This window comes from Chaetodon trifascialis, chromosome 16 (genome assembly GCF_039877785.1).
Source record: "Chaetodon trifascialis isolate fChaTrf1 chromosome 16, fChaTrf1.hap1, whole genome shotgun sequence".
Classification (NCBI taxonomy): Eukaryota; Metazoa; Chordata; class Actinopteri; order Chaetodontiformes; family Chaetodontidae; genus Chaetodon; species Chaetodon trifascialis.
In genome coordinates this window covers 22,187,739-22,211,426 of record NC_092071.1, presented here as the reverse complement: position 1 = coordinate 22,211,426, position 23,688 = coordinate 22,187,739, and the positions used below count along the sequence as shown (strand labels likewise).

Sequence of the window (23,688 nt, the reverse complement as noted above, 5' to 3'; positions counted from 1 at the left end):
TCCCAACAGTCCTCCACCAGGATGATGACAAGCACACATTCTTTCCCCCTGACCAGACTGAGGTTTGTAACAATCTATAATAGATTAGTCTTTGGAGCGGCTGCTAACACACACAGTGGAGCGTGAGCAGAGCCACTTCAACTGCAGCCAGAAACACTGTCACGGGTGGGAGGTTTGTCTAAATTTGCTCTTCTGCCAGTGATTTGACTAAGATGCAAATAAAACCAATAGGGTGCTATGACTTCACTCATCTACAACTTTATCAAATGAGTAAATGGGCATTTGAATTTCCTCTTTATTCATTGGGCAGCACAAAATAGTGGCTTAACCTATAGCCTTTCATAAAACAGTCAGATTTGCTGGGATGGTAAAATGGAGACTAGCATTATGTTGAACATGAAACCCTAAAAATATAGCATCTCTAGGATGTGTGTTAGTTTAACACCATAGCCATTACTGACGAATAATACATTAGAATTTCCTTCCTGCTCCAGTTTGGTTTTCCCTTTTGTTTATTATTCAGCCAATTTACTTAGATTTTATTCCTATTTATTTATCCATACGTCATAATTATATTAATGGCAACAAGAGACATAAAGGATAGGTTCCCAATTTTTCCACGCAGTTTTTCCAACAGTCAAGTTCCCCGTATGAATATTAGGAACTGATCTCTTAATTTAAAGGAAGAAAAACCTGTTTCAATGTTAATATGGTCACCTGATTATTGTTTTAGGACAAACCCCAGAAATCTTTGTCTCTGATTGGTCATTCCTGCTCTGAGTACACGTGATAAATCATGTGATAACTTGTGATTTGCTCTTTAAAGTTCCTCCAGCACTTCACTGTCAGAAGGAATGAGCCACTTGAGACACGTCGTCTTCATGTCAGAGAACAGCGTTCTTTTTTACTCCTCTTTTGATTCTTTCGAGCAGGGGTTCTCAAATGTGTCACTCAAAGGTCTGCATATCAGCTGATTAACATAACATTTCTTGTGATTGGGTCAGCATGAAACTGAGGCAGACAAGGCTGCCAAATTTCTGAATGAGACATTTTCTTACAGCTATATTTACACTACTTGTAGAATTTGTGTACCAGAGAAAAGGCGACACATTCATGCAGTTTAGTAGATGATTTTCTGGTGTGATGTCAATGTATGAACTCTGTGGCAACAATACAAAACAGTCTCCTCAACAGTTAAAATCACCATGACAACAATGTCAACAACATATAAATTAGCCACATTCACCCAGAGACAGCGTTGCTGTGAATGATCTCCAGTTGTATATTTAAGGTAACAACAATTTATTGATCAATAGAAAATTTATTTCCAAATAGAAAACATTACTTTTCATAACTTATTGTAGCTTATTCTTAATGAGAGGTAGCAGGGGTCCTCTACTTAACTAGAAAATGCTCTCAGACCTCTCAGGCGGAGGAGGTGGACAGTGCTCAATACAAAACCCACAGTTCAACTACCAATGAATGAGTCCTTATCTTAACAAAAAAACTTCTCTTTAGGATTACGGGAGGCAAACAAAAATACTCAGTATGGGACTCAATACAACATTTGGCCAACAAAAATAAACCCAAGTGACGCCTCTTGCATCTAACAGACAAGCTTTGTGAGTCTCCACGACTATTTGTAGAGCAGGTGAACTACAAATTATGGCTTTTTGACTCATTGCCAGGTGTTGGCAAGCTGATCGAGCATCACTCTCAGGAGGAGTGGGGAATGTAAGATGTGCACATTTCTGAAATCATAAATATTCTGCAGGCCAGATGAGAAGCTTTTCATTTTTCTGTGCTAACTATCTTTGACAGCATGCAATGCTGACCTGCAGTCTGTGGAAATCAACAGTATGTGGAATAACAAATTTGCTTACATCAATCAATGCAGAATGTGTTCCTCTACTTTGGGAATTCAGCAAATGAATACAGCTGTGTTTTTATTTTATCAGTAAAATACAGCTGATGAATTTCCAAGGTCTTTATAAAGGCAACCGGACTTGCCTGTGGTTCTAGAAGTTTTGCCTCTCATCCAACAGGCTTCTTCACTTCTAACTGACTGCTGGGGAGTCCCTGGCATTTATCCTCTTGCAGGATCATTGACCCACCCAGCTATCATGTGAGTCGTTAGAGTCACATGAGTCACGTTGTTAATGGGTGAGTCATGGTGTGAATGGGTGGGTCATGGTGTGAATGGGTGGGTCGTTGACCAACCTGGCCACCATGTGAGTCATTAGGGTCACATGAGTCCTGGTGTGAACGGCAGTAAAGCTGCCTAGGGTGGGATCTCAGACTGCATTGTAAGTGGCTGAGAAGTGGTGTCGTAGACCACCTCCTCAGTGATGGCCTTTCCACTTTGACATGGATGGATTCTTTCATTCATTTCAAAATATGTACATTATTGTCCTCAAATTATTTTTGTCCCTCGTCCTCAAGGTGCAGGTGGACTGCTGAGACTTGGCCTGAGGTGTTGTGCCAGGCGCTTGTGAAGCAGTTGCTTTGTTTCCTAAATGTACATGTCTCTGTATTGCACTGCATACACCACATTACTCTGCTTGTGTCTGGGTGTTTTGTCCTTAGGGTGGACAAGCTGGAGTGTTACGAGGCTCAAAGTGCACAGGGATATGGTGCTTCTCAAAAAAATCCTCCTGAGTTTTAGTCAGATAATTCCACAATGCAAGAGATGACAATACTGTTCTGTTTTTGGTCCTTTTCTACTCTTTCTGTTCTGTGACTTTTCATGGTCTTGATGAAGGCCTAGTTTGGGTAACCACATGTTCAAAGTGCTTTCCTGGTGTGTTTCTGCTCTTTCTCCCTGCCTTCTGCCCTTGTGGGCATGTTGGGTTGCCCAGTGGTGTAAGGGTCTGATAACCTCATGCAACTGATGAAGCAGTTCAAACGAGTCTGAAACAACACCAAACACTGGGCTGCTAGTACTCACAGCAGTTAGTCTGCATATAGTAACAGGAAATAAAAACACACAAATCTGTATTTAGAGCTATCAGATACATCTCAAACAGTGACACAATTGGAAGATGGCTCTAAAACCCTTGGTAATGACTTTTGAAATTTGTCTTGTTTGCCCAAATAAAGTGTCATGTCTGTTATTTGCCTGGCACACAGGAAGTGATGAATCTAACTTCTGTAAGATCAGCCTGTCAGTCCAAACCGCAAAATGTCATTGTCATTTAGGGGAGGTAAAGTGTGAAGCTGCAAAATGCATCTGTAAATACCATATGAAGCTGAGCAAAAGGTGAAAAGGTACAGACATACAGACAATGTCCAACAAGACTGAGTAAGTAGGAGAGGTTCCACAGGTTCACACACAACCAGACCTTGTCTTAGCAGCGCATGTTTGTGTGTGTGTGTGTGTGTGTGTGTGTGCAAATGTAAGGAGTGCTCAGTGTGACAGTCTGACACTGTCTGGGAGTTGAGATCTAGTCTTCATGTCATTATATTGAAAAAAAGTATGCGCATGCTAGGACCATCAAGAAAGTGACAGGATCTGGGAGATTAAAAATCAGGAAACATCCACACACACTGACATCACAAAGCTTTTTCTGCTCACAGACCGAAAACTTGATCTCTCAGAAAGAGGAGTGTCAGCTCAAAGCTGCAAAAGAAGAAGCAGAGATGAGGAAAGGCTTACTTTTCTCCAAAAAATTTCCTCCAGAAGTCAGCAGCATCAGCTTTGGTGATCCTGAAAGTGTCCCCCTGGAACTGTCCTCCAGGGAAGATGGCTTTGATTTCAGCCAGCATGTGGCTGAAGATCAGAGACAGCTTCGTCAGGTTCCTCCTGCAGAGAAGTGGTCAGAAAAGAGATGAAACAGTTGGTGTCCCATTATGGCCTCAAATGCTCGACAGACATACGGAAATTATATGACCGTCAGAATTCCAGACATATTTGTAAATATTTTTTTGACTTACTGGTACTGATCTGTGCAATATACAGTAAATCAAAGTACAGAGATGATTTACAAAAGCAAATCTCAAGAAGTTGTATATATTCCACAAAGTGTCTCAAAAGTCTAGAAAATAAATCACAAAACATAAAAGGCTCGAGTTGAGATCTGTGCTATATCACACATCACTTAACACATCAGTCACATGAGAAATCAAACTGAACATAAAAAACTGTGTGTGCCAAATCACTCAAAATGTGTTGTAATGACACATGATGTGAGGAACGTCACACTTATCACATTCAGAGATAATTATGCAATAAATTGAAAACCAAAGCAAAATGTGCTTGTCGCCTCTGCAACTTTCAAATCTAATGTCATCAACTTGGTGCTGCTGGTTTCAAACCAAACTTTAAGTATAATTACACCTTGTTCTCTGTCTAGCACAAACCAAAATGTTAGATAAGGTAGATACTTTGTTAAGGTCACGTTCACTTAATTTCTACCTGTGCACAATAACAATCCAGTCTATGTGGGCGTGCACCATTCACTCTGAAAGCCAGAAAACACACAACAAGCCCTTAAAAGTGAGATGACAGATGCAAAATGTCAGAATTAGTGCTGTCAGGTGATTAAAAAAATTAATCTAATTAATTACAGGATTTGTAATTAATTAATCTAATTAATCGCATTTTAATCTCATATCTGCTAAAGGTCCCCAAATAAAGAATTTGAATTCTAGGACATTACAATTCACTGACATTCACATTACAGCTGGTGAATTCTTTTCATCACTGTAGTTCTCGACGGTAGCTGGAAATTAGAGTCAGATGACGCTATCTGAAACGCCTCTTTTAGGCCCTCGTCTTCCACGATTGAAATCGGCCTGCAATCAGCAGCAACCCACTTTGCGATTGAGTTTGTCAGTTTTTCTGTCGTGGCTCTGCTCATTCGTTTTCCTAACTCAGCAAGTGTGGGTTGGCGGAGTGAGCTCACGGTAGCACTAGCGGCACTAGCAGCAACTACATGTTTAGCGTTTAAATGATAATTCAGGCTGGAGCTGCTGCGGTGATAGGAAAATTCTTTTTTACACAAGGTACAAATCACTGCGTTCTTGTTAATAATCCCATCTTTGTTCTTTTTATAAATAAACTTGCCGTTCAAAGGTCCAAGTAGGCTTGCCTCGCTCTCCGGTGTCGCATCCATGTCTGTTGTCACCCTGCTTTTGACTAGTGGCGCAGGTTGGATGCGACCTGTCACCGCAGCCTACGGGTCACTCAAAGGGCCAAATTTAAAATGCTTGCGCATTGACTTGCCACTCATGATTAATTGCGTTAATTTTTATAGCGTGTTAATTTGCAGTGTAATTAATTAATCTGATTAACGCGTTAAACTGACAGCCCTAGTCAGAATGCAAATAAACCACTGACTTTGTTGACCTGTAAGACCTTTTCTTGCTCCCATAAGTGTATTCATCTTTTTGTGACAGTTGCATTGGAACAACATGGTAGACTACCCAGTACCTGGCTTTAATGCACTTTACTATGATACACCTGTACTTTACACTCGATTACATATTATTATTATTACTATATTAGAAGTAGAAATTGTAGTGACAACTCTGACACTATATTACTAGGGCGGTCAGTTTCATTCTAATGTTTGACGTCAGCAGTGTCACAATATAGTATTACTATACTATTACTACTTATATTATTATTATTGTGTATGTATTATCATAGTATTCTTTCTAAGTGTTGTATTGCACACACACACACACACACACACACACACACACACACACACACACACACACACACACACATATATATACACACTATAAATATATACACTCACAAAAATATTTGCACAACTCATTTCCATCATCTTATGTCTTCACAGAGTCAGCGACCTCTTCATTTTCAAATACGTTTTCACATTCAAGTGTCAGGAACACTTGGAGTTCTCTTTCTATCTATAAAGCAAATATTAATTTGCATTTTAATTGCATTAAGAAAACAGAGTTGGCCACTGCTACAGAAAAAGAAATCATTTAAGACTTGAATTTTCAGAACAGAGTAGTTAAATCTTTTTCACAGAAGTCAGACTTTGATGAGGTATTAGGAAGTGAGTTGAGATTACTGTTGAAAAGACAGAGATATGGACAGAAGAGTTTAAGAATTCTCCCCAGCAGCCACATATAAGTTAGCAATATTCCTAAAGAATGAAGGAAGGAGGGAAGGACACTCCAGGAGGGTTCTTTTTTAGCTTATTCTTTGTGATGTCTTGGTGATTTTTGTCTCTCTATCCTCTGGGACAGGGATTTGCTTCCAGCTCCCTGTGAGATTAGACGGTAGGCTCATAAATACTCCACGGTAACACACAGACACACACATCAGACAGGGTGACTTTGTCCAAGGTGTGAGTGTGTGGGACAAACACAGCACACTGGCTGTGGGGTGCTGATAACAAGCTTTGTGTGTATATGTGTGTGTGTGTGTGTGTGTGTGTGTGTGTGTGTGTGTGTGTGTGTGTGTGTGTGTGTGTGTGTGTGTGTGCGTGTGTGTGTGTGTGTGTGCGTGCGTGCGTGCGCGTTATACTTTGAGCACACCATCCAAACTTTTAATTCTTCTTTCAAACCTGCACAAAACAGGCTTAGTTTTGTTTACAAAACCAGCTCAGTACAATCATTGCACTGAATTAATAATTTTAAGTATGTCTGTGTTTGGGGTAATAAGGGTGTGTGTTGTGTCATTTTTTCAAGTATTTAGTCAAACCTAACAAAGCCCCCCCCAAACACAACTGCAAAATATGATTTAAAAATATGACTTCTTTTGACAGTTTCGTCACAACAATGCTAATCCTGATCTCACACAGTGCATAAAATATGAGATCATTATATTCATCAGCATTATCGCAACATTACCTCTATTTAGTACTGAAAATCAGTGTTGCATTTCAAAATACTCATAATCAAATTATGCTGTGCACACCTGTCCACATATCCCTTTAGGGCTGTCAAAACTGCCCCAAAATGGCGTTTGAAGATTCTTTAAACACCACACAGATTCGACCCATTCGAATATCTATTTGTGTGCATTGTACATTATTTCAACATGAAAGTCTATTAAAAGACCTACTTGCCTACACATTAGAAAATAAACTAATTAAACTAAATAAAATCAGGTCCTCTAACATGCTGTTGAATTTTGGCCTTGTCTGAGCTTGACGTACATTTCTATTCTCAATCAGTGAAAGTCACATTGTGTGTGCAGTGGTATCAGTTTTTGTATCACTAATGACAACGACAAGTTCTTGAAGTTCTTGAACGAGCGAAGCAGCAAGTAATCCAACAAAGTACAATGTAATCTGCTAAAAGTTTTTGTTTTTGCCACTGACAGGCTCAGACTGTTATTCTAAGTTTCTGACATTATAGAAAAGAATTATACAGAGATACCTTTTTATTAAAGAGTAAGAACATATGTTTGACCAGAATCAGCAGTTATATCACTCTCACCAAAACCACCAGACTCCATTCACAGAAAAAGTCATTTTATCACTGTAAAACTCACTTCATTCAAATGAGACTAAAAGAAAATAAAACTCACCAAAATTGTCTTGGTTTGTGTTTCCACTGTTTTAACAATCACCAGTAACTTTGAGTTTGGTTGAAATAAACTATTCATTTATGGACTCGGGACAGGAGTGAGAGAGGGCAGACAGCAGAGAAGCAGCGGAGGACGCAGTGTGTAGAGATGGAATATTTTCAAATCTAACTCAGGAATTTCACTGGACATTATGACTGTAGAGATTTCAATGTTGGAAATCAACAGATTTTCCCGGTAAAAACAAACAAACAAAAAAAAACCCTCCTAATTACTGGGCAACAGAAACTGTTTTTGTGACTCCTGTCATGCAGTGCTGTGTTGCCGCAGTAGCCCCTCCCCATACAAGTGTTCATTTTCACAATTGAATGTATGGATTTTTTTACAATTCTATTACAAATTCTAATTTAGAATATTCATTGATGGCCATACACCCTTTACATTTCGACAAGGGGTCACACAGTGAATCCTACAATCACCATTAGACAACCACATGCTTTAAAATATCAGAGCAACAAGGACTGAGTGAACTAGTTTAGGTGAGTACAGTCAGGTGGTCTGAATCAGATACCTGGTCGAAAGTGAAAGGCTGTGAACATTATATAACCATTATAGAAATGAAAACACACAAGGGCAGATAAATTCAGCACTTAAACACATATTACTTGAGGGATGTGTACACATCACTGACACATTATGCTTCAGTTGTGATTGTGAGAGAGGCTACTGGCAAGACAGACAATTGGTTGAAGATTGTGATTATGAAAATGGATAGAAGAAATAACTGCAGTCATTGGTGAAGCATGTTTCTGCGCCTCTTGGGTATTTTGCCTCCCCTTGCGTGACATTAACGGACACAGCTCTTCATTGGGAACAGCTAAGCCACCTCCCGTTTGGTGAGGTATGTGTACAAACTCTTAGCCTTTTTGGCAGCCCCTGGCTGTGCCAGAGGGGAATTTAGAAAACATGTCATATGGGCACACAATCTGATATCTTGTTGGTCTTCTTCAAACAACATCATAATTATGTTGCTCCAAGACCATCACTGCAACTGACCAATCATGCTGTTTTGGTGTCAAAGCTTTGTGACTGTGAAAAAGACCATAAAAATACACACATGGGAGAAGTTAGCCTTTCTATCACATGGTTAATACTGTGATCTTTTCCTGAAACTAACCAAGTAGTTTTGTTGCCTAAACATAATTAAACTGTGACAGAAAACTGAAAAAAAAAAAAAAAGTGCTTAGAAATAAAAAGTAAACAATATAACAATGAGTTCCACCTGAGATTCAGACCACAGTGTCTCAGGTAATCCAGCAAAGTACAATGTAATACAAGTACAAAGTTTTTGTTTTTGCCACTAGATGTCTTTTGGAGGTATAAGTTACTGTATCATCTGCATACTTTTGAATATTGATGTTTTGATATGATATGATACAGCCTTGTGGGATCCAACAGGAGATTCTAGTTAGGAGATTTGGTGCAATTAAAACACACATTTCTTTCTGTTGAATAAGTATGATTTCCTGCACATGATAGCTTCTTCAGAAAAATTTTAATTTGTGAATTTAGACAAAAGAGGGGTGTAGCCTTTATTTAGCTGTCCAGTCAGTTACTTGGCAACCCACTTCTCAGTGACCTTCGATATAACCAGGAGGAGATCTAATTTATTATCTCCCAATTAATTTGTCAATATTGTAATATAAGTTTTTTTCCATTCACTTTTGCACCTTCAAGAATGTCATTGGCCTTTATTATAGTCTATATTACTTTGTTTCTCAGGTGATTTTATGTTAGGTCAGAGCAGATTTCAAAGATTTTTTTAAGCAAATGGTCTCTTTCTTTCATCGGTTCCCTAAATTCATCATTCAGCCAGGGCAGAGTATTCCCTTTTCTTTTATTTTGGCTTTTCTTTGTAGTGAATGACATCATCACTTCATTAATTGGTGCACAATGAAGCCAATCTCAATGTCTCCACTCGCAATGACTTTACCTCAATCAATCTCTTTCAGAGCTCCCTCAAGGTTTTTGGCTGTAGTTGAAAATGAATTTGAAAAAATGTTTTGTGAGCTGTCTTGGCAAAAAATATCACATTACAATCTGACAGGCTGGTCAAGAGGTTATGGGTCTTCAAGTCAATTAATGAACAATAAATCAATTCTTGTATTTGAATGTCGGGTTATTCTAGTAGGCTGAAGCGATTTGTGGTCTGTTTAAGATTTTTTCTTTCCTTTTCATTCCTATTAATATTAAAATCACCCATGACAATTACTGTTTTGTTGGAATTGAAAATAACTTTTAATTAGTCATAACATGTTGGGTTTGTGGCTGATAGCAACAGGCAGTGCAGGGAAGTCAGGCAGGCAAGTATTAAGAGATGGACTGACATATTGCTGGTTTGGGTCTTCACATTAGATTTGTTAACTAAAAACGAAAAAGAAATGCATGCTTAGCAGTGACATATCCCAACTTTCAGTTGCAAAGGCTCAAAAACACATTTCAGATTTTAAAGAAATATCTTAAATCAATCACTGTATAGTCAGCACTGTGCTGCACTAATGGAGTCTTGTTGGAGTTTAATTTCCTTTAATTTCCTTTTAATGATCAACACCATCGCATCCAGCAGGTACACAGTCACTGACAGTTACATTTGCGCAAATGCTACCAGTAATGATGGCAGTTGCATAATCTCAGCGCCTGTGTCTGTGTGTGGCAGGTTTTTGATGTTTTCTTCTGCGAAGTGCCAATTGATGCAGTGAAACCATGTAAAATGACACCCACATACAGTGTGGTTAAGTTCTTTCCCTTCTGGCTTCAGAACACTGATTCTTCATAATTATTTATTAAAAGAGAGTTCTGGGAAATATCAGAGCTTCAGGGGACGATTATATTTCTTGTGTCTCACATTCAAGGTGCAGTTGAAAGAAACTGCTTGTAGTTTAGAAAATGCACTACAAGCCTACCCGCGAGGCAATTCAGAAATACTGAAAAAGCCATTATTTTCTGTCAACAATAGAGAAAATAATGTTGTTCCAAGTGGTCCCTCAATGCAACATACACGGAGCAGCTGACATCAGTCAATGCATCAGGTCACCTGTCAACCAAAATGTAAGTAGATGAGTGTCACATTTTCCAAAAGAAATGGACATATGATTTAAATCAAAAGGCAAGCCAGTGTGTCTAAGTTAGTTTGTGGGGACAAACTCAGAGGGATAAAAAAGCCTAATCTCAAGCATTATTACAGCTTGAAGAATGCTAAACTGGATGCCCAACAAGCAGCTTTCACAAAACCATATTGTTATGAAGGCAAGTTTTGTGGTGGGTGAGCTAATATCTAAGAAGCTGCTAGCACCTGACAAAGTAAAATTGTACCAAAGTGTCAGTTTGTCTGGAACAATTCATAGAGATGAAGGAAAACCTGATGTGGTCTCAGCTCTCTGTTTTCAAGTGTGAAACCATTTGAAGTGAAATTAAAGCTGTGGCAATAGCAACTGAAAAGAGGTAACACTGTGCATGTTCCTGCTCTATAAAAACCAAAGCCTGCTATGACATCTGAATACACTACTGAGTGTGAAAACTCCTTCAGGCATTTGGTGAGAATTCATGTTTATCTGTGGAATGTTTCAGTGTTTTTTTAGTAGTCTTTTGTTGCCCCTGTCCCAGCTTGAAGTTGATAACTGAAACATTAAATATATTGTCTTTGTACTGTTTTAAATTGAATATATGTCAGAAAGTGTTAGCAAATTATTGCAAACTGTTTCATTTACATTTCACACAGTGACCCCACTTTTTTGGACTCTGTGTTGTATCTCCATCGTCTCTTTCTCGCTACAACTGCATGCTGGAAGTGGGCGTGGTGCGTGCTTCTGAGAGCCTGTTGGATTGTGTGAGTTTTCTAACACTTTTTTTTTGCTTGTTTTCCTACTCTTGTTTCACTTTCTGTGGAGGAGTTCTCTTCGTTTGTGGAGGCAGTTGCAACCGGTGTGGCTGGTCAGCATGGCTGCAGGCAAAGGCTCAGATTTCCACAAACTAACACACCATCAAACTTTCTCTGACTGTCATGTCTTCAGTTGAAGAGTATAGTCTAGCTGTGGGTGAGACTGTTACATATGAAAAGTGCTGACAGTGATTAGGAGAACAAAGTAAAACACAACCTGAGTTAAAGGAAAATAATGGTCACACTGCGAGTAGAGTGTCAGTGCTATCTGATGAGGAAGCCATGATAGATGATGTTTTCAAAGTATCAATCAAAAGGAAAAATCCAGAAAACAAATGAAACCACAAACAAGCTAGAAAAGTGCCGAAGATAAACCTGATGTGTTCTTCCTCTCAGTCAGAGGACAGTTTAATGAATACACTGGAAGATGAAGGTGATCTGGAAACAAACAGGTGGATGCAGGAAGTGTTTACTCCAACACCAGAATCTGGCCTTTTTTTACAAAACACAAAAGGCACAAGACTAATTAAAGTTGATGATTTCCTCCCAGATTCAAAGGTGTTCTCTGCGTAAGTGAAACTTTTCATGGAAAACACACAATGCACTGGCCAACCATCTTTACTGAACAAGAGGTTTGTCATCTCAAAAAACTGATGCAAAAAGTCACAAACAACAAATGATGGTTCAGTTTTCATTTTCTCTAGGGTTAGGTTAGGTTTTAAGGAAATATACAGCACAGCTGAGAATGAACCTGCATGGAGATTTTTAACTGCATTGTACTGTAATGTCCTTTAACTGTAATGCAAATGCAGCTGTACACAGCAACCATCCAGAACCATATGGAGACTCAAGGTGTTGTCTTGTTATGTTAATTGGGGCTAATGACTTCCGTGGTGCTTGGAGGCTTTTCATCACAATCAGCATCAACATACTTAGGTTCATGGTAATTATATATGTTTATCTATGACTAGACTTGACAGATTTTACTGTTTCAAAAATCAGACCAATGTACTTCATATTTATTTTCAGAATCAGTCTCTTGTACAGATTTTTATTTTTGATGTTTTTAAAAATGCTTGCAGTTTCATTTGGAATAACTTCACAAAGACAAAATTGGAATACACTTCATAACAACAGTGGTGTGATATATGAAAGGGTAAAATAAAACCCCTGTGCCTCCATAGACTCTTAGTGTCACTAAGGGACATAACCAGGTCTGTAAAGGTCTAGCTTTAGCAGTCTCCACAGAGAGAAAGAACACACTGAAGTTCTCAAAAACAAAATGTCAGCTATGTCTCACCTGCTGGGGTTTTCTGTTCAAGGTGCTCCAGTTCGCCCCCATTTCCAAAATGTTGTCCCTCTCACTTTTACTTTGCTCTCACACTTAAAAATTGTCAGAAAGAACCTGTGCATTCCCTGCAGTCCAACACTGACCAGCGTCTGCTGAGACCCACAGATGTGCAGTCGCCTTCTATGAGGAGCTCTTCAAGAATGAGTTCCATGAGAAACCAGAGGTGGCACAGCTGTTCTATGAGGGCCAACACAGAGCTGGCCCTCACTCTTTATCACTGTTTGTCAACCTTGGCTACAACCAAAAATAGTGAATAAAATGTCCGTTATCTAATTTTGTTTTGGGTAAAGCAAAAATCTAGCTCAGCAGACGGAGTGAGATGGAAGGCTCTGTGGACTTTGATGTGAATACTGTATTTGCCAGGATGATGAAGGCCAGATTGAAAGTGGATTTCAGTTTTCACACATGAACAAACAACATGGAAAAGTTTCTAAGCATGTGGTGCTGCAAGAATGTTTTGTGTTCAGTGGTGAGTGATCACCTGATTTTTTGAGTAAAATTCAGTTTATTCATTTATTTTCATTTGTTTACATATATTTCTTTGTTTATGAGTGTTGACATTGCGTTAAACAATCTGTTTTGAGAAAATATAGTTTTTGAATTGGTTCAGTGTTCTCTCTCTTTGCTTCCAACTCAATCAGCTGACTAAGAAAACTCACTCTATCAGTTAAAACCATCACTTTTTGCTACAACCCCTTTGAGACAATCACAGCATTACTGTCAAACTTTAAAACCGTTCATTTCTCTGCTGCTGTCAGTGTCAGATAGATGACCATTTTTTTCAGGTTTCATCACATCAAGATGATGATCAGAAGGCCTGCTCTACATCTCAGCCATCAAGATCTTCAGCCATTGCTTTTCACGCCTTCACCACCACCACAAGTGTCTAGACTAGAGATCAACCGATATTGATTTTTCAGGGCCGATACTGATACCGCTTATTAATAATCAAGTGAAACCGGTAGCCGATATTTAGAACTGATATTCGTTTGCAGCAAAAAATTAAATTTTGGTGTCAAAATTGAGAGTAACACACCTGGGATTAGAATGAATACAGTATACTGTTTGTTTGTTTGTTTGTTTGTTTGTTTGTTTGTTTGTTTGTTTTGTGTACACTGAAAAAAAGGCCTTAACTTTTTGTAAAATAACACAAACACAAAATCTTCATTGAAATGCCTTTAAGTTTAATTATTTTTAAAACAAAAAGTGCAGGGGCCTTCCAGCAACATTTCTTAAAACTCACTCAAATAAATAAATAAATAAATAAATAGCTCCCTGAATTTTTAAAACATCAACAAAATGAACTGAACTGTTCTGAAATTTGGGTCTGGGTTAGTACTCCCAATTCAGTAGCAGGAGACATGCCAGCACCACAGTTTTCATATCTTGGAAAAGCGTTTCATTACACACGTGAGTTGTAGACGCGACGGTAAATGTATTGATTGAAAATAAAACACACAGAATAATCTCCTCGACGTGTGCTCTCTGCCTGACTCATATCCCTGGACTTTACGAGTTACAGGCAAAAAGACGATCATTTAACACCTGTAGTTACGTTGCTGCATCATAGTGTAGTGAGAGCACGAGCGCTGAGGGAGAGGCGACTGTAAACAAACAGGGACACGTTAGCATGTAGTACTGTTCAACTTATAGGCTAGAATCACCTCCGGTGTTGTTTATTGATAAACCAGGAGCCGCCCCACGGGCTGAGACACGTTAGGAGATTTATTATTCCCACAAAGTAACGGTAACCGAAAGGGCCTATATTATTATTGTGCGTCTGGCCACAGCTACTGTATAAAGCGGTTGCGGCGATTATAACGTAGCGGTGGGTCATCATGAAATACGCTTTGTTGAAGTTGTTGTGTTTCATCTCCAGAGCCAAACAGCGGAATTCAGCAGGTTTTCCTCCCTTATACTTGTTATAGTCTACCTACCGGTATGTCGTTATGTCTTTTTTTAATTATTATTATTAAATAAGGAGCTTCAGGTCATGTTCACTTGGTTACGGCTTTTTGTTTTTGTTAATTTTGTTTTGTTCTGTTTTTTTGTTTTTCGTCATATGCTTGATGTGATTAGACAAGTAGGTCGTTGAAATGTCAACTCTGGGCTTGCATGTTATCACTGAAATTGATCATAAGGTTGTAGTATTTTTAAAACGTCATCATAGAGGGTTTTTATTGCAACTTCGGCTGACTCCGTTGCCTTGCATCTGCTGGATAACCGGAGCAGTTGTCTGCCTCTCCTTGTCTGTGGCGCTCCATGTAGAGGCTTCAGTGTCGATTGGCTGTCACTGACTCAGTTGTGCCATGTAGCCAATCAGTGAGGGCTGTAGGCGGGACATTGTTACACAGCAAGGAGTGGTGACTTCAAGTGGAGAGACGGCTGCATCAGAGCCAAAGGAGAGTGTTTTGAAATACATTAATTCATTTTATCGGTTATCGGTGGAAAAAACGGCCGATGCCGGTGATCGAAAAATATGCCGAATATTGGCCGATAATTGGTCGATCCCTAGTTTAGACACCATTCAGGGGGACACTGCTGTACAGCTCATGGCATCATTAGTTACAATATGCCATCACAATGGGGTTTAATTGCCAAAGGCTCCTGTCATATTTCATCAACTTCCCAACTGTGCACTACATCAGATAAATCAATTATTCTTTAACCATCTTTTCAACAATACCTCAGTATGCTTTCTAGACTGGCAACATACAGTGCAACCAACAGACGTCAGGAAAACAATGCACGTGTTCTCCACATAAACCTGTCTTTGACATACATTGGACTGCTGACTCATGTTGAAAGCACTGAACTGCAGATGGAAGTTACAAAGTGAGGCAGGCATGATTTATTTATGATTTCAATGTGTTATTTTACTGATAGCTTACCAAGACTAATCAAACTCAGTGCTGGTTGATTCAAATTATTTCTGACATAGCAGATGCTGTGTACTTCATTCATTTTCCACCCATGGACAGCATTTGCATGTGCTGTATTCAACATAGCTGAGTGATATGACTCAGCTGATGACTGTAACTGCAAGAGGCATAAGCTATTTAGAAAATACATTGACAGCAAACACCAGATGTTCTCTTCATACTAGATTTATCGAGATGTCAAGTAACACGCAGTTTTGCTATGTATTGCACTTGCAGAGCAGTGACTGAAATGAAGTTAAAAAGGGGAGAGCAGTTTAAAGTGGGATAAGTGAGAATCAAAGGTTCTGTGCCTTGGTGGTAGCATAATACTGCAGTGTGTGTGTGTGTGTGTGTGTGTGTGTGTGTGTGTGTGTGTGTGTGTGTGTGTGTGTGTGTGTGTGTGTGTGTGTGTGTCTCTGCACTGACAAAGCCAAACCCGTCTCAGTAATTTCATGCTCATGCTTTCATGCTCTCCGGTCACCATTAGGTCTCTAATCAACCGGGGACCAGCCAAGAACTCTCCATTGGGATGCAGAGGGAAAGGCTGCAGATGCTTACATAATAGTTGCGATTTGAACTCAATTTCCAGTCTTGCTGTGGAACAGGGCTCAGCTGCGAAACACCCCGAAACAAACATAATGAATTTTGTGCTGTACGATGTATTTGCAGTGTTTTTGGTATACAATATTTCTCTTACTGCAACATGAGATTGCACTGCATGCTAACAAAGAGATTGCACACAAAGTGCACGGAAGATTGTATGTTAAAGTCCTCTGCAACAGCGTTCTACATGGTTTGGTTCGTTAGCCTTCCTCATTTGTCCTTGCCATGCCCTGTGCCATTAGACCAACTGTATAATCTGCCTCTGCTGTCTGTTTGACAAGCACCGCAGGAAAGCCAGCCCATTCATTAAGGCTAATGTACTCAGTGTGTGGAGCAGGGTGGCCAGAAACTGCTGGCTCACTAACACATAGTTGTTACAGACATCCTTCGAAGGCTCCAAATGAAACCATACAAAACAGGCTTCCACCAAAATGTTCAAAAACATTCACATTCAGCCTCCTTTGAAATTAACTGATAGCTTACAGTCAAACAACTTTACAACAAAGACACAAAGTCGCTGACACCGGCCGACATGGTGTCACATCGTTGTTGTGGTGACACCTGCAGTAGTGCAGCTCAACCTCCCGCAATCTCTACTGGTTTCCTGTCACCTGAACGATATCACGATCTTCTGTCACAAACTGTTGTTCCTCTAGCTCACTATGACACTGTACATTTTCCTCTAAAACACTTGGGCCACTATGAGAGAAGTCGCAAAATAACAATCTGACAGTTAATTAATAGTGATAGAAATGTATCTCTTTCATAACAGCCTAATTTACAACAATTTGACCCATTTTGATGAGCTGTAAGCGGCCCGCTGAAGTGTCACTGTAGTCATCATCAGATCCCCATCTACGGTGTAGAAAGTGACATAAATCAATAATCCGAAATTGCAATATTTCTCTCACATGGGGGGCAAAATGATGTCATGAGGCCCGGAGGTTAAAAGTCAAAGCTGGGGCATGAGGGTAGGGAAGTAAAGCTTCATGCTGAGGAGAGGCCAGTCTTCTTGTTCTATCTGTGTATTTGTGTTTGGGTGTGTTCATGTAGCTAACAGCAGAGATAAGGTGAGAGCAGAGTGGCCATGAGAGACTGTAATGGCTTCACAAAGGGACTGTCAGACAGATGAGATGTCTATCAGATCGCATACATGCTGCTGCTGCCGCCACACTAAATAAGCCAGAGGGTAAGATGGAGGCTGGCAGGGAACAAACAGCTGCCATGAGGATGAAGATAAGACTACAGAGTGAGGAGGAGAGTTGGAGGAGTGGAAGGTTGGGTGAAAACACACGACGTGTCAAAGCAGACAGATGGAGGGCGCAGACAGCCAGTCCAGTTCCTGATTTTATTGTTTTTTTAGGATTGTTATTAGCATCAATTATTCAGGCAAATCATTTGCTGCCAAAAAAACCCCAAAAACTACAGAACACATCCATTAAGACAGAGCGAGAGAAGAGGGAAAATGAGCACTTAGAAGCATTTCATTTGAAACAAAGAGAAAAACAGCTGAGGCCATCAATCAAGAGAAATAACAAGCAAGAAAGGTGAAGAATGGGGAAAAATACAATACCATAAGAGACTGTGTTCACAATGATTTTCTGTCTAAGCTCAGTCATCCTGACTCAGAAGCTCTGAATGCATAATGGTTGGGTGAGCAGGAGGAAACAACAGATATCTCATCCCTCTCTCCAGAAATAGACATACACCAAACAGTTACAGTTAAAATACTGGCAAAGGGTGAGAGTTTGAGAGAAACCCCCGGAAAAGCCAAGTCCACCAGCTTTGATACTGTCTGGATTTTTAGAACTTAATATAGAACTTTTTAGCATATACTTAACAAAATGTCTTTGAGGTCCGATAGTTTTATGTGTAAAACTTTAATCATCACGCTGTTTAGCAGAAACATAAAAAACGACAGGCTGAGATACACGTTAAACAGTGTACTTATATGACCTCATCAGCTTCATTGATTTTTGTAAATATCTGCTTATTCTGAATTTGATGCAGCAACACATTTCGAACAAGTTGGGACAGGAGCCAGTTAACAGGAATGTTTTGGATCATACGTAGTAATTCACTCAATAACCACTTAACTTAATGTCCAGTGTCTCTGGGCATTAAGTTAAGACAATGTACAAACTCCATACAACAAGGCCAGATCAGATTCAAGTGATGGTATCAAATGATCTGGGAGCATTTATTAGTCAAACTCTATTGTGTACTGTCTCTGTGTATGCATGGCTGTGAGTGAGAGGTGATAAAGGTTGTACTTGTAATCTTTCGGTACAGCAGTTGAAGTAAATGTCATGAAGGAGTTTGTGAAATACATGGTTTTAACTTCATCAAGTCATGAAGGTTTTACTTCTCCGTGTCATTCCATACAATGTGTGTCAACAGATTGAGACAAAACCTTAGTCAGAGCACAGTGAGTAAGCCTAGCAACGATCCTTCCTTACCACAGACACACACACACACACACGATCACACACACACGATCACACACACACACATACACACACCTCCCCCGTGCTCTGAGCCTATTGGTTCCAGACTGAAGCGCTCTGGCTTCCTCCTCTGGTGCTCCACTTCCTCCCCAGATGGTTTTACTTTCTGGAAGCTTACTCATCTCAGCCAGGCTCAGGCCTTTAAAGCTTTCCATGGCGCGTGTGGCATCATCACTTCAAAGCACGCCTAGTAGCTGTGACGTACAGACATGCGAGGACGTGAAGTCTGTGGAAGTGATACCAAAGTGCATTCCGCATTAAGGATTATACATGTTGCTTCTTGAGATAAAAGAACTTGAACTTGATAAAAACATGTGCGGACTGTAACAAAATACAATCAAAGGAAAGGGGATCTGGAGAAACAGAGCTTTTTCATATACACAGTCAGTATCAAATGAAAGGCAGAACAGGCTCATTTCACACCGTCGCTGACACTGTGATCCTGATTCACCAGGAAACACTTCCTGTCCTTTCAGCTCAGTAATTCAACCACATCGCTTCCATCTATCCACCTACACCCTGCACTGGTAACATGAATGAGGCATTCAAAAATGAATGTTTTTTTTTTTGTTCTCTTTTAATAGAAGCCAGTGGTGTCATTAACTCTAGTTTTTTTTTAGTTTTTCAACTAAACTGAAAATTTCAAAACATAGAAAGTTTCCATAAATATAACAAACAATAGGATTTATTTAAAGCTAAAGACTGATTATCATTTAGCAACATGAGGTACATTAAATGTCTCCATGGTTACAGTGTGATATGACTTTTCCTGTGATAATTTGGTATGTTAAAAATGAAGGTAAATAAATTGCTATTGACAAGATTTTTTTTCTTGTGAAAAGCTATCAACTCTGCCTGGATGTGTCTGACTTCAGAGGTTTCAGCAGAGGGTACCACGGTCAATAGGAAACCAACTGAAATAGATCATTTTAGTGAGCGCTACAAACCAAGGTGGACAGCAGAAGAAATTTAACACCTGTAACATAGCTGATGACTACTGTTCCAGGTTAGATGGAACATTTACTTAGGGTTTAATGCAGTGGTGGGTAATATCCGGCCTGCAGGCTGTATGTGGCTCCAGCAACATCTCAGAAATACAAAAAAAAAAAGAAAAAGAAAATCTCTGAACCGCAATTACTTTATTTTAGCAATAAAACAAAATAACATAAAATCAGTACACTAACACATCCACCCAGGTGGTTCCTGAATGCACCATGCACGTAGTGGTTACATGTTATCGATGGCATGCATCATCACAACTGTCAAGAGTAAATGTGGAATTTTGGGCTTTCAAAGAGAAATTAGCAAATGATGAGGAAAAAGGCGAGCCAGTGTGTCTACATTAATTTGTGAGGGTGAGCTCAGAGTGATGAAAAAAGCCAATCTGGAGTGTCATTAGAGCTTGATACATGCTACTTCATGGTGGACATTACCAAGAACCTCTTAGAGCTGAACCTTAAGCTCCAGCCAGCTTCTCAGTTCTCTGCTTTCCAAGTGAAACCATTTGAAGTGAAATTAAAGTTGTGGTAAGAGCAACTGGAAAGAGGCAACACAAACAGAACAAAAGCCTGCTCTGACATGTGAAGATGCTGGTGAGTATGAAAACTCCTTCAGGCACTTGGTGAGTGGTTTCAGGACATGAAAAGTAAACAAAAGGAACTGAACATATTTGATCTGCTGTTTAATGTGGAAGCAGCTGATGCCTGACAACCTACAACATGAAATCACTGAGCTGCAACGACAAGCTCAAAGTTAGGAACAGCAACCTCCTCTGCTCCAGTTCTACAAACTGCATGTACCGCATGAGGATTCTCCCATTCTGAGGAGACATGCACTGAAGTCTGCATCTCTGTTTGGGACAACTTACTACTGTGAGCAGTTCTTTTCAAAACTGACTCTGTTCCACTCAAGACTGACTGAGCCAAACATGGAAAAGTATCATCTCACATCAGACACCTCGCCAAAGAGAAGCGTTCCAGCCATTGCAGAGGTTAGTGTGATATGTGTTTAATAATTCAGTATGGCTCCCGAAGGATGTTATAAAAATTGAGATGGTCCTTGAAAAAGGTTCCCCACCCCTGGTTTAATGTAAGGTGTTCATTCTCTCAGTGATAAAGTTTCAGCAATGGACAGCAGCCTTCCATTTCAGCACAACAGTAAAAACTCTTCATTTACTGGGAAAATCATGTAGTCTGAAGCTAGAAGCTGAAGCTTCAACTTGTTGGCAGTCATGCAAATGCTAGAGCCATAAGAGCCCAGAACTTTATTTACAGTCTGATCCTCACAGCATCTTCATTTAATATCACAAACAGCTCTTCACTCAGCCGCAGCTTTTGCTCCTAGAACTAGAACTACTTGTACTTGCCAGACTCCTAGTGATCTCAAAAGCACATTGTCTTGATTTCTAAAAGTTTTCTGATGCATAATTCTGAATGATGACTTTGTTTGGTATAGTACACCACTGTCAAGCACATTCCCCTCTTTAAAAAAAAAAATAAACTGGCAAATCATTAAGCACATCACTACTCTACTCTACTCTCGGTCTGTATGTGGTTCATTTCTCTGCAGAATATATTTCCTGTCAGTGATGGACTCATCTAGACCTTGTCTTCACTCAATCTTAAAGCCCCAAATACTATTGTTAGAGAGTCACCATCATTACTGTTGGTCACAGCAAAAGGTTACAAAATAAAGAGGATGTTCCTCCAACACGTCTCCACCAGGGTTTATTCACAATCAGAGGAGGCAGGCAAGGGGATGGATCGAGGAGGAAGGGAGCTCAGATTGTCTTTTATCTGCAACACTCTGCATCCTGGCAAAAGAAGTGCACTTTTAATCCAGCTGAAAATCAATTTAGGAAGCTGCTAAATCCACGCACGTCAAGCAGACTATAAAACGCTCTCCTGTGCAAATCACTTCAGATGTGCTCTAAGGCAGTATCATGGAAGGGCATGAGAAATCTTGCAGTGCAGCCACACACGCTAAAAATGTATACAGTCACACTGCTAATGTGCTCTGGATAAGTGTCTTTAATGGCGCATTTCCATTACACAGTTCCAGCTCTACTTGACTCAGTTCTACTCTACTCTACTTGGTTTGGTTGAGTTTCCATTACAATTGAGTACTTCATAGTACCTCCTCAAAGTAGGCGGGGTCGTCATACCACGGCTGCGCGAAACTGCCATGACGTCAATTTGTACGCGACACAAACAGAGCCGACAAACAATGGAGGACATCGAGGCGATGTTGTATTTGCTGCTCGGTTTGTGGCTTTTTGTCACACACAAAGCAAGAGAAGAAACTGAGCAGCCATTTCCCTCCAGTAAGAATAAAGAATAAAGTCAACGGTTGCTGTTGCCCGGTGTTACAATGGAGGGGGCGGGATTGTTTTTCTGGTGTTGGACGTCACAGACCAGTGACGACACTCTCTGGCCAATCAGTGGCTGACAGGCTGTTGACATCACACATATAGTATCGCTTCTACTCGCTTGGAACCTCGCCAGAGCAGGTACTAAAAATAGTATCGGGTACCAGGTACTACCCCTAAACACAAAACAAACGGGTAGAGTAGAGTCGAGTCGAGTTGAGCCGCGCTAGTGGAAATGTGGCATAAGTGTGCAAATGGGATACGTTATTCTAAGAATTTCAGTCATCTTCATAGCCTGTGCTGGACCTGAGAGAAAATATCACAGAAATATAACATGGAGTTCCATTAAAGGCACTGTTTGTGGCAGTACAGCAACATCTGATCTACTCTACCAACAGCTAGCAGGCACAGTACCAAATGAGCACTTAGGTGGTAGGGCTGTAATTGTGTAATTACTCATCTTGAAGCTAACTGATTGACCATGAAAGCCTGGCTTTATGGGATCACTCTGGAAAAAAGACAAGTTGACCCAACCTTCAGCAAAGGCACAGAGATGTCTAAAGCAGAGGCAGAGTTCTCATTTAAAGAGCAACGGTATATTTTACAGCTGAGCTGCTGCAAATGACATCTCCTGCACTGAATTGATCCTCTGCAGCGGCGGGTTAGGAAAGCCACCACTCTCATGTTTGTCAATGTCATTTTATGCTGTGGTTGCAGGTCTCTCTCCTGAGAAGAGTTTTCATCTGGGAAAAGATTAATGTAGCTGAATGAAGAATTACACCAGCTGTTTTAACCATTAACTGCCAGCAGTCATGACAGATTGACTATGGTACACCTCATGCGAAGGAAGGAAGTGTTTTCCTACACTCAACAAAAGCTCATCCTCTACACGGATACCTCTTTACTGATGCAGAGAGTAGGACTTCAGTCATTGCCAAGGTGTTATGGTGCCAAAGGTTTGTTCTAGAAAATGTCAAGAAAACCAATTTGCCTAATTTAATAAAACAGCCTGCAGACTCACATGAGGGGCTCTCCAGCATTCTGATTCAAAAGAGGCTACAAAGGCAAAGAAAGAAAAGGGGGTGGTCAATACACCCCCAGGGTTAAACAAAACGGACTCAAAGAGACAGAATATTTAAAGTAAGAACAGAGAGTTTCTGTGCATTCTTTGACAACTCTTTTACAAGAACGGCTGTTTGCAATTTTCTTCCATCCTTTAATTTCCTAATTAATATTCTTATCACATCCATGTCTTGCTCAGCATGTGGAAAAGAAAGATGCAGTGGGATGGGGGGATCAGATGGTCAGATGTGGAGACTAGGACAATGAAGACAAAGTAAAAAGGCTGGGGGTGTGATGCATGAACATCAGATGGCTTAAATCAGCCATGAAGAAAGGTTTGGAGGTGATCAGAGCACTTAATCAAGCATATGAAACAGACTTGTGCCAGACAGGCACAACAAAGACACAGCAGGCCACATATGGGTAC

At 40.0% G+C, this 23,688-nt stretch overlaps 1 protein-coding gene across 1 annotated transcript in view; it reads right to left on the bottom strand.

The window, feature by feature from the left end:
* The window catches only part of cblb (Cbl proto-oncogene B, E3 ubiquitin protein ligase), a 68,596-nt gene that overhangs the window by 38,518 nt on the left and 6,390 nt on the right, over window positions 1-23,688 (bottom strand). The window contains exon 4 of the mRNA XM_070982675.1: window positions 3,656-3,802. Coding sequence (XP_070838776.1) covers window positions 3,656-3,802 — 147 coding nt within the window. The remainder of the gene's footprint in view (window positions 1-3,655; window positions 3,803-23,688) is intronic.